Source organism: Acanthopagrus latus, chromosome 11 (genome assembly GCF_904848185.1).
Source record: "Acanthopagrus latus isolate v.2019 chromosome 11, fAcaLat1.1, whole genome shotgun sequence".
In the NCBI taxonomy this organism is placed as follows: domain Eukaryota; kingdom Metazoa; phylum Chordata; class Actinopteri; order Spariformes; family Sparidae; genus Acanthopagrus; species Acanthopagrus latus.
In genome coordinates this window covers 14421317-14436894 of record NC_051049.1, presented here as the reverse complement: position 1 = coordinate 14436894, position 15578 = coordinate 14421317, and the positions used below count along the sequence as shown (strand labels likewise).

The window sequence follows — 15578 nt, the reverse complement described above, 5'->3', positions numbered from 1 at the left end:
AACTACATACTGAGAACAGAAGCATAGTAGACAAACACAGACATTTTAAGTCTGATTTAGATTTGATTATTTGGTAACATTTTCAGCATTGTCAATGTTGATTTCATCAATGGACACCCCTACCATGGTGCTCTGAAAACATGTAAAACACACCAAAGCTGAAGGAATTCATTACATAATGCAGTTTAATTCAACAGGGAGAGGATGTTGTTTGAGGTACAACTATGTGGACACAGACTGTTTTGTGATATGTGGTACAGTATGTTGCTAGATGATCATTTATGATGCCTGAGAATATATGAAGAGGATTCTATACGGCTTTATAAAATATAAATAAAGCAGCATATGGTAATTAGCTAATACTTTTTTGACACTCATAAATTTAGAACAGTATAGAGATCATTTATTCTTAATTACATAGCAGGAACATGTTTCAAAAAGTTATGAGAGGGGCAACAAAAGACTGGGGCAGTTGTGGAACGATCAAAAAACCTGTTTGGAACATTTCTCAGGTAAACATGTTCATTAGTAACAGGTAATATTATAGATAATGTCACAATTGAGTATCAAAGAGGCATCCTTGAAAGGCTCTGTCACTCACAAGAGAGGATGAGGCAAGTTTCACCACATTGTGAAACACAAGACTGTATAACAGGATATTAGTACATGGGCTCTGAAAAAGTGTCACAACTTTTTTGGAACCAAAGTTGTAAATACCTTTTGCTTCCTTGTATGTCTACAACAATGTTCACGATGGGAGTAATCATGAGTCATATCATTAAACATACAGACAAGAATACAGTATATAGTGTTACTGTGTGTTGTGTTGTGTTTTTGTGGTTATGAAGAATGTAGTTTTCTTCATGTTGTTAGTTTGTGTTGTCAACATGCTTTGACAAAGACAGTATTAAAATTCAACCTAACACCCCAGCCCTTAGTTCTACATGTCCTACAGTTATTGTGTTTGGATCCTGAATGTCACAGGAACAAAACAAGGCTCAAGTGATTCTGGTCTCTTTCTTTGGTGCCATGGTAACTGTGATGGAGAGAGTTCAGCTCGGCTTTGTGTGTCCACAGAGAGGTACAGAAAGTAAGGTTGCAATCCAACAGTGAGACCACCTTTGAAGCACAGTGCCACTCCCAGAAATTTGATGTTTTCAAAAATATAACAAAGCCCCCTAACAAGGAGTTTTGTAACCTGGCTTCCTGGCTATGTTAAAAATAAATGCTTTCAGAGATCAACAATACAGCAGTTTAAGTCATTACACATATGATTTGTTGTCATGAAAACCCCAACAAGAAATTTACAATAATCCTCTTACAAATGGCTGCTGCACATGCCGGGGGAACAATAAGCTGTTCTCTGCTCAATTGAGCTGCATACTAATAGGGTGATTATGAGGCCTAATTATCAGATGGCACTTGTCAAGAAGAAGCCGTGCAGTTTGCCCCAAGGACAAAATGCAAAACAGAGACAAACTGTTGTTTCTGCAGGAAATCTACTGAGGAGTGTCTATTTCATAATACAGCTGGTTGTAGGTCAGGCGGACATTTATTTAAATGACAGCCATGACGGCAAGTCTGAGAAAATACCATCAGGTATAAATATGCAGTATACATGTAATGTAAACAGAGGACATGGCCCTAAGAGTGAGTCAATCCTGCCAGCACTGAAGTCATTGTTATTATTAATGTACATCATGAATACATTAGTCACATGTTGAGGAGGATATGAAATATGTATATTCCCTGAGGCGGCATTTGGCAGCAGGGATGGTTAAGAGGTATCGTTAAGAATGATGAACACTAACGGTCCCGACATGGTGACTTTAAAGTCAGTGACAGAAGCTTCAGATATTGAATGAGTGTATGTGGGTGGTAAGAGTGAAGGTGTCTTGCTGTATCTAATCCCCACACCTGTTTCTATTACACCATACAACTAGGGCTGTGCAATATGGCTACAAAATAACATCACAATATTTTTCAACTGGAATGATCCTCTATAGTACTTCAGAAATGCTTGGAATGGGCAACAAAATCAAATATCAAAATAATAAGGGATTGCTTTAGTTGAAGAAACACTTTCTGTTGACATTTTTGCTGGAGTAGACTACTAAAAAGTGAGGCATGCTAAACGGAGCTCAGAGTGGGAATATCTCTAGAAAGACAGTTAAATGTATGATGCTACTTAGTTTAAAAACTATGCTGAGCCACATTAAGAACAAACACCCTGCTGCCATGCCCAAGGATGGCTCGCAGCCAAAGATCATTGGGGGATACAAAGAGTCAAATCAAATGTATATATATTGCCCAAAATCACAATGTCTTAATAGGTTTTATAATCTGTACAGTGATCTGTACATTTATTTGTGTAATGTTATGACATTGAGACTTAACCCATGGACATTTTTTTTCATAATTAACCACTTATTCTTCAATAATGGGTGCTGGTTTATCAAAGCAAAATGAAACAAAACATCCCCCAATCACAGTATTTCTGGCCAAAAACCTCTACATCAATATTTTAACAATACAGTAGGGATGACTATTGGTACAAAATCTTAACACAGCAACAGCAACATTTTTGATAAATCATTACAAGTAATGTGAGTGGAACGACTGAGTAGGTAACGGCAAGTATTAGAAAAGGTAAAACAGTCTGGTAGGTTCAGAATATGACATCATTTTACTGTAATGCAGCCTTTAAAACCAGGAAAAGACAACACTTATGCAATGTACTTGCATGTACTGTAAATTTCCAGTTTTTTGCGCTCTTGTGGCTGCTAGTGAGTGACAGGACAGTTTTTGAAGACTCGTGCATCAGGAGGAAGACTAACCATATTTCCAATCTCACACACTGTTAATAATTCAACGTTTAATATAAAAACAGACGGGCTGTCCGGGCGGGAACAATAGCAGTGAATTATTGATATCTCTCTCTGCTCTTGTCCCTGGATTAGAGGAAAGTTATATACTGTAAATAAAAGGAGAAATTATATCTGGACCAATATTCTTCTGCCCCCTGAAGAGCGATCCCCTGACCTCAAATGTATTAAACTTAAATTACGATGACTTACTGCTGCCATCTTTGGAAAGCAGTTAAAATTTACTCAGAATCTGAATCGATTGAATAGGCAAATGAAAAAAGCTCTTCAGCCAGGCTCTCATGGTCTTTTCTCTTTCCAGCTCTATTTTCCCACACACATTTTATGTGAGAGATATAACGTTTGGAGAAGGAAGCTCCCTGGGGCTTTCTCTTCCTTTCCTCCAATTACCACCAATGTCACCTCTCTTTTCTCTTTCATGCTTCCTCTCTCATTTTATCAGTCATTCTCAGTCCTCATTGCTCTTCTGTCTGCCTGCCCACTGTCTTTCTTTGAGTGTGTGTCTCTCATTTTGCTCAAAGGCAGAAAGGTGGAGGATAAAACATACTGAGACCACTGCAAACACAAATATGCCACCTCTAAAACCCACCCTTCATACCCACAAACACACACCCATGCATACCAGGCACTGACCCCACTGGGGCCAGACTCAATTTAAAGTCAAACTCTGTGCTGTTAGAGAAATGTTTCCATCAAATATCATGACTGAAATAGATCCTCCTGCTGCCAGGTGTAGTGCAGAGGCCTGTGATTGTGTTGACAATCAGCTGAGAGTCAATACAGCAATGCAGAGATGCGGAGACAGCCTCATATGAGCTTCATGTGATTGGTACATTTTCTACACGTTTTCGTTCCTCTGAGCCAATCTGAGCCAGCTTCTGGCCGTTTCTCCTGAGAGACCAATGGTGCAGCAAACTGGTACAGTGAAGGACACTGTGTCTTCTCCAACGTCCTATTCTCCCACTAACATGTACATAACCACACACATACCATCAGCATGTATCACTCAATCATTAAAAACTGCACACACATCTATGAAAAATATACCATTTGAATTGTAACACATGTACCAGCTTCCCAATCCTAGCACTGAGAATGTATCTAAATAACTAAATTAAAGCTGTTGTAAAGCAATGAAGGTTTAATCATTACCCTGCCAAATTTGATAGAAAAACTGAGTGCTTACAGCAGTGGATGGACCCTGCGTAATAAGCGATTTCATTGGTTGTACTCTAATTGCAGTGCCAAAACCACCAGAAATAAATCGGCATATGGCCCTGCTGTCATCACCTATAGCTCACAATCACACCCACACCCCCTGTAGCACACTGCTCCTTATGTGCCTGTGTGTGAATGTCTCTGCATGCAAGTTTGTGTTTGTGTTGGTGTGTCTGTATGCGGGTGGCTACAGTCAGTTGTATGAGAGTGCAGCAGAGTGCTACAGTGTGAGAGGATAAAAACATCAAAACACACACAGCAGAGACAAGGTCACATGTCTCTATTCTTCTTTCGGTCCATCCATCATCACCTCCCTGATTTGCATTGCCTTTTTCTATTACTCAAACTGCTGATCTTCAGTCTATGAATACAGGACAGATGCCATATGCCTGACATCCAAATCTGCAAATTGCAATTCAGGGCTACGTTTTTTTCCCTCTAATTTCAGCCATGCATTGCAGTCGATTAATGAAACTATTGCAATTAATCCATCAGAACAGCGTTGTGTGAAGCTTTGCGAGATAAATGCCACGCGGTCAGCTGTGACTGATTGGTTCCAGTCAGTAGAGTCTGGCTGATTTGCTGGCAGACAGCCAAAGCGAGTGATTAGGCTTCTCATCACCGATTAAAAACAATAACTTGTGTCATAACAGAGGTTAGATTATGGTTTGGAAGTCCAGTTAATACTGAACAAATACACCAAACCCCTGAGACCTTGGCAGCTGATTTTTAATCAACAGAGATGGATCTCATTACATTCACATGCCTCCCGTGCTTTAAATTGTTGAGATCACTGCTGGTGCTCTATGTATATGATCTCCAGTTGTGTGCCTGGCAAATAGCCAGAACATGTGATCTATGCTTTCTGTTTATTTAACCTTTATTGAGTTTGTATTCTCATTGGAGTAAATGCTCTGTGTCTGAGAATACTATTTAGTGCATATCTGAAGAATTAGTGTTAAGTGTCTGTACATCTTTGAGGATGTGGAGATCACAGGCCTGTCAGCAACATTCGAGCGGCAGATTGTTCAAAAGGTATGGAGATCAAAAGATGTTTGCCAAGGCCTGAACAGATGTGCACACCCAAATATGTAAGCAGTCATGCATTTGGTAGAGAGGCGCAGGAATGACAAGTTGTTGACAACAGGTTTCATAAGCATTGGAAGCCCTCCTAATTACATTTAAAGGTCCACACTCAGCAAACTGACAATTAAAGAGCTAGCAGGGGCAGGTAGACATTTGAGTCACCTTACGTTGCCTGTGTCTTTCTGATAAAGTGTTGAACACACTACAAAGAATACAATTGACAGCTAACATGGAAATAACTCCCTATTCATGCAGCGGGCATTGCTGTCTATACTTGTTATTCATGAAAGGAAACTGTAAGACCTAGGGCTGCAGTGTCTTTACCAGTCGTTGGCATAATGTTTCTCTGTTATGTCCTACAAGACCTCTTCGGAATCATGCTGATCAGCTGATCTTCAATGGCTTTATTCCAGACAGTCATGTATAATTGTTACACAAATATTTGTGTAGGGGAAAGATCGGTATAAAATCAGTCTGTGTGTGCCCTCTTGACTTAAGTTGTTTGCTCTTCTCATGCACTGACTCGCCAAGATGAATGAAGATGAACAGCCAATCAGGGTGATTTCTGCCACTGACGGGCTCTGCCACCAAATCAGCAAGTTCAATTGGTCAAAAACTAGTGAGGAAGGGTTGACAAGAGCCAGGGACACAATGCAAAAACTAGGGCCACAAAGTTCATTGTAGGCCTGACACTGACTAAGTCAACTCAACTCCTGTAAGTATCACTAACCTCTCCTTCACCCTTCTCCCTGTTCCAGAAACACATTATCATCATTTCTCCTACACTTGTATCCCAGCCGCTACCATCTCTGCCCTTTCTTTGCCCTCTTTTCTCTGCACCTCAAATCCTTTTACCCAACACTACATTCGCACCAGTGGAAATCTTATCCACCTAGTCTCCTGTAAAATGCCCAGAATCTAAAAATACCACCCCTTCTGGATTCACATCCTCATCTGAACTCCTCACCATTTCCCATCACCACAACAGGGGCTATCCAGACCCCACTCCTCTAAAACAGCCTATACCTTTCCTTCTCTCCCCCTCCTCCTCTTTCCTCTCCTTCATTCAGGCGAGATCTAATTCAACGATGAATAATGGATGGATGGATGGAAGACTTTCATCTATCGAGGATCTCTTTCTCTCTCTGTCTTTCTCTTGCGGGATGGCTGTAGTGTTAATGCAGGGCAACATGCATTGGAGATGAGCCCAGGGACCTCCCACTCAGTCTGTGTGTCTGTCTGCTGCCTGAAGGATCTCACTCTCTCTGTTTCTATCTCTTTCTGTTCCAGACTGGCCATTGACAATCCCATTCAAACCATTTATCATTGTTTTCCAATGCTTATTTCTTTCTTTCACAATCATCACTTCAGACATAAAACGAAAGAGCGCTAGCCATTCCCCTTCATCCCGGTCTTCAACCAATTACCTATCACCTCTTTACTGTTCATTACCTCAGTTCGATTAGTCCCTGACCTTGAGATAGTGATCCTAGGTTTGTATTGACCCTGAGACCCCCACTGCCTCCCTTCCCTCTAATACCCTTAGAAGCCTCATCAAAGGACCAATCTCACAATGCACTGCCACCTCTCTCGTTCACTACTTTGTAAGAGGAACGCTGGTTTAAATCCACTCTGGAAGTAAACCTGCTAGAGCCAAGGAAAACCCACTGTGTAAGCTTGATTATGGAAATGACTGCTCAAGCTCAAGAAATGTCCTGTTTAAATGGCATTTAGGTCTATAATTTGCAAAAGGTCTTGATGCCATGGCAGTCTATTGTGGACTAATATTCTCCATTGGATAAGGAGCCTTAGAGGTCTTTTGTCTCCAAGAAATATTGACTATAAGGAGCAAAAGCAGCAACAACAGAATATGTCTGCTTAAAAGCACTAAAAGAGCTTTCCTACTCACTTACAGCTGTTGTACTTCAGTGTTGCTCCACTTGATTTCTTCTTGATATCTACTAGGTGGTACCAAGATCATACTTTAAAAACAAAGAAGAACCAACCCCCAACAAAAACCCAACAATTAGCGCTTGGAAGTGAGCAAGAGCAGCAGCTTGGCAAGGATCCCATCAATAATGTAGGCTGGTGGGAGACCCCGGCTGCCACAGAACTGTCCTGCTGAACCCTCATGCCTGTCTACCTGTCTGTCTGCCTGTCCATCTGTCTACTTCCAACCATTGCCTTTCCCACCTTTTGAGTGCCTGCCTGACCTACTGCCATGCTTCCAGCATCTGCTTGTCGTTCTAACCATACACAGAGTTGTTTCTCAGCTTGTCTGCCTGGGTGTCTGTCCTGTTGTGGATGAGAAGACTGTATACATATTGTATACTGTATGTATTAATTTATTTATCTACTGTGGAGATGCATCCATGGTCCTTCATAATAAATACTTTATTCTAGTGTGGACACTACTATTGTGGCTTGGAAAAGAAAAACAGATGCAACTATATTTTTGCAAGACTGGCTGAACAAAAACCCTGAATTATCAACATGCCAAAGCAAGAAAATTACAGAAATCAGAAAGCTATTCCACACAGGGGGGCGAGGACAGACTCCGAGGGGAACAAACAACAGTAATAACAGCTGCTGTTCCATCATATACGCCAGTAGAATAATAATCAGCACTGTATCACACAGGCTAGCAGCCTTCAACTAACCTCTCATCGTGTTCGTCAGCAACAACAGACAAAATGGTGGACGAGCAAGCAGCATGGATAACAAACGAAAATAGTGAAATAAGTGCTGGTTAAAAGTTGTAGTTGAGGTGATGGGTGACTGTGACTCATGTTGCCACTTTTATTAAACACATTAGGTACAATGGCTCACAAACAGACACAAAAATATTCATCAGTAAGTGTTAAGAGGGTTGCTGGCAGAGTTGAAAAAAGGTCCAGCACTGCACAGGTTTACTACTCTGTTCATTGTCTTGTTATCAAAGCCATGAAGAGGCAGGTGAGAGGGAGACACTATTGTCCAGAGGAAGCTTGAGAACAAAAGCCTCACAGGCTGCATAGCAACTGGCAAGAGACAAGGCAACTGTGATGGTACAGGTGTCTGATGGGAAAATGAACATCTGGCACTGTAGTTGCCTTGTTCTGGCTCAGTGAGAAATAGAGTGAAACATCAATGCCATCCAGCCATCCATTTGGCTCTATGGAGAAGAATTACTCCTGTTTGTAGTCTTCTCTCTCCTTCATATAAGAGTAAGATTTGAGTGGTGTTTTACCGCTATTTGAAGAAAAGACTGGCACTGTTCTCTCTTCCCACTCCAATAACAGATCAGTTACACAAGTCCACTCAAACACAAATATGGTCTGGTCTGGCCGTAAGTGGATAGGCCTAGAGCAGGGGTGTCAAACTGATCCAGTAAAGGGCCATGTGGCTGCAGGTTTTCATTCCAACCAAGCAAGAACCCACCTGATCCAAATCAGGTGTGTTCTTGCTTGGTTGGCTGATTGGTTGGCTGATCCAAATCAGGTGTGTTCTTGCTTGGTTGGAATGAAAACCTGCAGCCACATGGCCCTTTACCGGATCAGTTTGACACCACTGGCCTAGAGCCTGACTGATTTATCGGCAGGCCGATATTATCAGTCGATATTAGGCATTTTCCAAACTATCAGTATCAGCATTTATAATGGCCGATAAATTCAAAATTTGAATTTAAAAAATGAAATAAAAACGGATGAAACACCCTTCAACCTTGTTATGAGTGTTGGCGTTGCATAGTTTGTCCACCATAGCACACTCTACAATGTCCCTGTGGGCAACACTCATGTTTAGAATGCCATAAACCCTATAATGTATTTTGATGTTCCACTGTTCTGTTGTGACAATTTAACAAACAACATCTTACAAGGTCAAAAGTTCAGGTAATAAGACACATCCTTATTTCAATCTTTAAGGAACAGGATAGGACTCCTTCAATAAAAGTGGATGCCTTATTTCAACACAATACAGTACTGATGAGATTTGACAAAAATATGGAAGGGTGCATAAACATTTTGGTAATCACATTTCTTTTTTATGGAAATGGTAAAGCTACTCACCACAAAAAGAAGCACTGCATACATTTTATCTCACACTGCTGCTTTTATTCTGCTATTGATTTGACTGCATAAAAGCATAAAAATCCCTAAAGGGATGAGGAAACTGACAGCCAAGTCACAAGCATTACTATACAATGTAGAAAAGTAACATGAGAAATCATTCATTCATTATAGTGCTGTTGGGGTCTGATTCATTCATTCAAATCCATTCTCTGGTCCCCTGAGCTGTATGTCAATAATGTAGTACCCCACTCTGCTTGGTGTGTGTGTGTGTGTGTGTGTGTGTGTGTGTGTGTGTGTGTGTGTGTGTGTGTGTGTGTGTGTGTGTGTGTGTGTGTGTTCATGGTACTAAAGAGGAGCACCACCCTTACTCCCTGTGTGCATCCAGCAGCCAGCAGTGCTATCGCTGCCATCTTTCCACAGCTCCACCTTATGGAGCACAGTACAGATACCATCACAGTAACTGACTGGCCATTTACAGAGAAGCACAATGGAGGACAGAATGAATGAATGGATGAATGAGACAGCAAATGAATGACTTAGAATGTGAAACATCCTTCCCCTTTCAGGCTTCGTAATATCAATTTAGGCATGTATGGCATGTAGAGCTCATCAACATTGCTGGAGATCGTATGACACACACAGACTCCTGTTAAAGCTGTGTGTTTATTATCTCGGGCCATTGTTCGCAGATCTCTGTAATAATCAACAGCCTAATTGAATTAGATTGTGGCATAACTCATTCTAATGGTTGGAACAGGAGGAACCAGAGATCCGACCAGCTGTTCTCTCTGTTGCCTTTCATTGGCTCCTCACAGCACAGAGGCAGGCGTGTTTTAATTACAATTACACAAGGACCAATGGAAGGGCCAGAGGAATGAGAACAAAGGATCTTAACGAGGGGTAAAGGGTCATATGCACAGTGAAGCCACCATCATGTGCATGTGTCAGTTTGCAACAAGCTCTCTTAATAACCGTTAATTCATCTTGTAGAACCTGAATGATTAATTAGCCTAAAATGGTGTGGAAAAAAGTGCATCTTCTGTGGTATGTTCCCTCAGAGGCTTTCTGGGGTGAAGGTGCTGATGGGCAATGTCCACTTAAAGAAAAGCCTTGCTAGCACTGTAACATAACACAGCATGAGAGACAATTATGTGCTTATGGAAAGATCAAACCATGAACATGGACATATTTGTTTAATGGTGTTGGCCACATGTAGCTACAGTCACACATCCTAACAAAGATATGTATGCAGAGGCTCTGATAGAGGCTTTGAAGTGCTGCCTGTTCAGTGTTGTGCCTATCTACTAAACAGCTCTATCAGGTACAGCAGGGTGTCCAAAGAGAGAGCTGAGTGGGTGAGCAAGTAGTTACACAGTTAACTGTCTCCCTCAGGCAAGGGAGACATCCTCTGAATACCAAAAATGTTCCTTTTTGTAATGAATGAGGCTGTAGACAGAGGGAGAGAGAAAGGTAGGATACACTCTTGAATTAAAACATAATCAGGCTTCTACCAACAGATTTAATTAAATGATCAAGGTTTTGAATTGGGCTTAAAATATATTGAATACCACAATGTATGCATTTTATGAGTATTCTTTAAAAATGTATCTATTTCATAAGATTAAAAAGTGTAATGTAGGCACATTTAATTACTGTTTGGTTACTGGTTTCTTTCATTGAAATTATTAGTTTATGAATCAATTGCATGATCAATAAATATAATAGGGAACTTTCATCAATTAAGCTAACAAAAAATGAAATGCAATCGTGAGGACTTGCTGCTTTCTAGTTGTCTTATGTGAAAGTAAACAGAGTATCTCTCTGATTTGACTGTAGGAAAAAACGGCCATTGTGTCACCTGGGAACTGTAACTGGGAAACTGGGAAAACATTTGTCAGATTCATCAACAATAACATTAATTGTAGGTGCTCCCATGCACAAATAGCCTGCATAGTCAACGCTGCATATGAAAAAAGAAGTAAAAGCTGACAAGTGTTGAATATTTTGGCACTTTAAAATTAGTTAAATACAATGAAAAAAAAACAACAACAAGAAAAAAACACAAGACTAACTGCAAAATTAACTGCTATTTATTTTATTTCTAAAAAGGTGATATGGGAAAAGTGGGAGGATCTGGCTCATGAGATAAGCGGGTTAAACTGCAGCATTGGAGGTTTGATCCCTCATGTTCACATGTCAAAGTGTCCTTTGGTAAGACAGCAAAGTCAAAAATACTCCAAAATGCAGCAGCTCTGCTACCATTTCAGTGCAAGTGTTTGTGAGAGTTGGTGAAAAAAAGTGTTATGTCCACAACAGCAAAAAAAAAAATGTTTCAATATCGTTCTGCCCCAGTTTCAATTCAATCAGATTTGACAGATTGAGTCTAGTCGATGTGGGAAGAAAGTGCTGCAGTAAGCTTGGATTTTATAACACCTGTTAATCTTGTTTCTCTTATGAAAAGTCAACAAAATGTCAGCCACAAGAGAGAAGACACAGGGTTTAATAACACTGTTTTACTGTGTCTACTTCTGTTTTCATTACAGCCTCTCTCTCTTCCCCATAAAAACAGTGAAAGGGAGACTATTTGATATATTCAGAGATTTCTTCTAAAGTCCATTGCTTATACTCCCTTCTTTGCACTTGGCTGCTTCAGTGTTTTGGCCCATTTCTGTACTGAGTGAAAAAAGTGTGAAAAGCTCACAAATCAATTTGACTGAGTGGCGAATGTTGAAACGTCACAACCATACCAGATGGATGACACAGTATGATTTCCTACTGACTGATTGATCCCATCTCTATTCCTTAGACAACCTCACCTATCATGCGACAGGTTAACAGAGGCAGAGCATTGACCCATGAGTACAGCTCAGACCTGAGACAGGAAGTGATTTATCATACATGTTGAGCGTGACTAGCATGGCTAACAGCCTCTGGAGACAGCTCTCAAAGGAGAGACACAGCTCATATGTTATCACAGAAAAGGATGTGACAGTAAGTGATTTATTAATTTTCAACAGAGGGACGGCCCTACCCTATAGTAAAACTATATCTGTTGTCATGTTTCCCACCCAAAAATGGGTTTCAGAGTTGGCAGTGTGTCTCCTCCACAACCACATATTGTACTTGTCACTTGTGACTGTAGGTAACACTACTTTATAGAGTATATCGCCTACAATATAGTATAGATTTGAGTATCTATAGAATATAGTTCATACAATATGATAGATCCCAGATGACAGATAGAGAGACTTCTGAGCGGAAAAGGCTCAATAACTAATCTGTCAGCTACTTCAGTCCTAAGACAGCACCATGGGTTTGTGGATAGATGCACAGTGAGGCTACTGACCCATGTTCATGATTTTCTGACTTGCACAAACCTCGTTCAGATAAAGGATCAATGAGTCAGGCAGACTACACTCACATATTCAACTAAACAATCCCTCTCCCTTTTCACTCTCTTTGCTAATAGGGGATGGGGAGGGGGGTGGTAGGTTAACAAAAAAAGATGCATTTTGGTCGTTTTGCTAAAAAGTACAGTGGTGTCCCCCCTCATTCCCCACAAATCACCTAGCTTGTCTATAATGTTATTAAATGTACAATATAGGAACAAGCAACACTAATAGAAACCCACTATGCACACAAGGTCAGTGAGCATTCCAAAGAAAGAAATCACATTTCATAGAACATTTTCAATTATAAATCCTGAGGGTCCCCTTTCACACCTACTGCAGTCAAAAACAAAGTCAACAAATGTCTGAAACAGATCTCTGTGCCTGAAGCCGACTCTTACACACAGGGTTACACACACAGACACAAACAATGTGGCTCAGTTGTGCACACACTCAGTGACTGTGTGTTATGTCTTTGTCGCTCAAGGATAGAATCACAACTTACTCCCATCCACATCAAGACCACTCAGCTGGAACAGAGCTCTGGGAGTCGCGGCTCTGCGAGGGGCATGTTGCACAACACCAAAAAATCTATTACTGTACATACACACACATTTGGGCATGATCACACACAGTCATCACAACACAGACATACAAGAATTATTCTCTGCTCCATTCCAGACTCTCCAGACATGATTCCACAGTCACACAGACAGAGCTACACATGATAAAGTCTCAAGCATGCAGCTAAAGAAAGTTGTTTATCTCTGCAAACAGGTTTCTAAAATAAAAACTAATGATTTACATTCTTCCATCATCACGCATCACTTGAAGTCTAGGGCCAAAGATTAATTATAGCCAAAGGCCATCCTTATCTTTGCTCCGCTGAGGAGAAACACTCAGCACTGCTGGCCACCGAACTCTGGTCTGGTCTGCTACTTGTTTTTAACAACTAACAACAGCTTACTTCATAAAGAAAGTTTAAAAACTATAAAGCACATTTTTCACCACAGCAAGAGTACAACAACCAAACGTGTTCACTTCACCAAACTTTGAGCTTTACTTCACAGCATGTTTTGCCTCATATGTTGAGTCCATTACTGTTCTTCAAGCAGGTTAAAAAGCTAAGCCAGGAAGGTGGACAGTAATGATCTGGTTGAGTTATGGCCTACCAAGTGAGCATGTTGGCAATGATTTCTACCTATTTTTAGCCAATGAAGGCTGTTATTCTGAGGATGCCCAAACAGGCCCCGAGCAGGGTGCACTGGGTACAGAGGTGTGTCTGTGGGTGTTTGTGTGTGTGTGTGTGTGTGTGTGTGTGTGTGTGTGTGTGTGTGTGTGTGCGTGTGCGTGCGTGTGTGCGTGTGTGTGTGTGTGTGTGCGCATGTGTGTGCGTCTGTGTGTCTGTCTGCCTCTGTGTCTGGGTTTGTTTATCCAAACAGGGTGTCTCCTTACCTTCTATGGATGGGGCTTGGTCCTGGGCAGCATACAGCATATCCTTGAACGCCTGGTGAAAAAATTAGAAAAAAAAAATCACTGTCTGCACACACTGACCAAAGCAACATAAATGACGGTTCACTGATGTACTTCTGTCAGGATGTTAGTACAAGTCTAAGTCTGTTCCACATCAGATCAACTGAACAAAGTGTATTTATATACTGTATAATACACTGATATAAGTAGGAAAGGGATTACATGAGACCTCTGCACAGTTATTAGCACCATCTGCTTTTCTAGTACCATTTAAACCATTTAAAGCCATTCGAGAGCTATTAACTAAACTCTTATTCTCCATATGGGAGGATTACAGCAACGGCCATAAAAGCGTTAACATAATAAACAACATACAGACTCTGGCATGTTAATGATCTCATTTACTCCAGTTATAGTTTACTAGTAACACAGATATTCCTAAACTGGTAAAGGAACAACTGAGCACAGAGATGCCCAACAGTGGTGTTTTTGCTAGCCAATTTGACAGAACCATTCTTAAACAACAACAAATGCCCACTTGTAACAAGTTTGTGTTATCTCTCTTAGTGTATAATAACATTTTGTTTAAGTGAATGGTAAGCATGTAGGGAAAGGATTATTTTCATTGTTGATTTATTGATCGATGGTTTTCTTGATTAATTGATTTGATGTTCTATAAACCCTCAGAAGATGATGACAGATGTTTTTGTTAGATGACATCCTGAAATGTCTTGTTTTGTCCACAACCCAAAGATATACAGTTTACCTATCTAGAGGAGTAAAGACACCAGAAAAAATTAACAATAAAGAAGCTAGAATCAGAAAACTTTACATGAACCAATTAATCAATTATTAATTTAGCTGACAACTAATCGATTGATCAGTTAATTGTTACAGCGGGGGATGGCCGGACCCCACAAGATAATTCAATAGACACAAAAAATGGACAAAGTACTTCAACTTCAAAGGAAACCTTAGTATTCAGGAGTATAAAGTAAATACTTACAGAATTAATTGTAGATTCCTACAACACTAGAATATGGAATATTGGGACACAATAGCACTGTCATTCACTCAGGCAGATGATTATACACAAAGAAAGATAACACAAACCAGCTACAAGCAACTTCTAAAGTAATTAAAATGACAGATGAAGGACTTTAACATCTGTCCAGAAATTTAAAATGAATAATGACAGTTTAAATTACAAACTAGTGTTGCATGGACGATAATATGTTATCAAAGTGTGCATCTGTGTAATTAAAAGCAAATATTGGGAGAAAAGAGAGAGACGGTCTGACAAACCAACTCACAGATACAAAGCAGATAGGGAGAGAGATAGCTGCAGTGGCTAAATTAGGTTGTTTCTGTGCAGGAAAATTGATCTTGAAGATAATCTGAATTGACAGATAATTGCACGCTGGCTCATCTGAACATATCAGTGGTAATCAGAGAAACGCCTGGAACCGAAGCCT

General features: G+C 40.4%; 1 protein-coding gene across 6 annotated transcripts in view; it reads right to left on the bottom strand.

Annotated features, from left to right (window-relative positions):
* xpr1a (xenotropic and polytropic retrovirus receptor 1a) overlaps positions 1-15578 on the bottom strand; it is a 71991-nt gene that overhangs the window by 48811 nt on the left and 7602 nt on the right. For all 6 annotated transcript variants that reach the window (XR_005077675.1, XR_005077676.1, XM_037114171.1 and 3 more), the window contains exon 3: positions 14086-14137. Coding sequence is in view for 4 of the 6 variants with exons in the window: in XM_037114171.1 (XP_036970066.1) it covers positions 14086-14137 (52 nt within the window). In the remaining 2 variants the exon portion in view is untranslated. The remainder of the gene's footprint in view (positions 1-14085; positions 14138-15578) is intronic.